The sequence below is a fragment of the Sinocyclocheilus grahami genome, unplaced genomic scaffold (assembly GCF_001515645.1).
Source record: "Sinocyclocheilus grahami isolate Dianchi unplaced genomic scaffold, SAMN03320097.WGS_v1.1 scaffold625.1, whole genome shotgun sequence".
NCBI lineage: Eukaryota > Metazoa > Chordata > Actinopteri > Cypriniformes > Cyprinidae > Sinocyclocheilus > Sinocyclocheilus grahami.
Genome location: NW_015505804.1, coordinates 468904 through 469650, shown reverse-complemented (window position 1 = coordinate 469650; position 747 = coordinate 468904). Strand labels below are relative to the sequence as shown.

The 747-nt window shown below is 41.9% G+C and overlaps 1 protein-coding gene across 1 annotated transcript in view; it reads left to right on the top strand.

Annotated features, from left to right (window-relative positions):
* LOC107557940 (sorting nexin-8-like) overlaps nucleotides 1–741 on the top strand; it is a gene marked incomplete at its 5' end in the record, with an annotated part of 3867 nt that extends 3126 nt beyond the window's left edge. The window contains 2 exons of the mRNA XM_016241527.1: nucleotides 204–353; nucleotides 448–741. Of these exons, the coding sequence (XP_016097013.1) occupies nucleotides 204–353; nucleotides 448–585 (288 nt within the window). The remainder of the gene's footprint in view (nucleotides 1–203; nucleotides 354–447) is intronic.
* Between the last annotated feature and the right edge of the window lie 6 nt (nucleotides 742–747).

Sequence of the window (747 nt, the reverse complement as noted above, 5' to 3'; positions counted from 1 at the left end):
AATCAACTGTTCAGTGTCGAGCACACACAGTAGTAGTAGTGGCCTTTTGTTATCGAATGAATCGTGTTTAACGAAATGGTTAAATGAATGATTCAGTTGTGGCGAAAGGCGTGCTGGCGTAACAATGTAACCTGCAGAATGCGTCACTGAAAAATCCTCATCACTGACAGGTGAACTGAATATTATTCTATGTCTTCCTACAGCAGGAGAACACAATTATCACAATGGAGATGAGGCGATATTTCTCCCTTTTGTGTCTGCATCAAGAAACCCAGCTGGTCTTCACCTATCTGCCACTTGTGACTTCAATACTGGGGACATTTGTCCACTCACAAATACAAGGGCACAAAGAGGTGCGTTTCTAATAACACACCAACTCTATTAATACTTCAACTGACCATTTTAGCACTATTTACACTGTGGGAATTGTGCAATTTCATTCCTCAGATGGGTGATGTGTGGGGTGACCTTCATCCAAAACTGAAGGATCTATTTGAGAGTGCTAATGAAGCATCCTCTCGCTCTTCTTCTCAAAAACACACATCCAGAGGACAGAAGACCTGTGCCATCATTGGCCCTGCATAACCAGGACAGCAAATATGAGGGAAATTCACAGCCTTTTCTCAGTACCCAATAACTCTGTGTACTGCTTCATGCCATGTGTTTTCCTTTCTCTTGACTGTACATGCTTTAACACCTTTCTTCATGACTTTTCCACAGTGGCCTCAAAACATATTTGAACATACA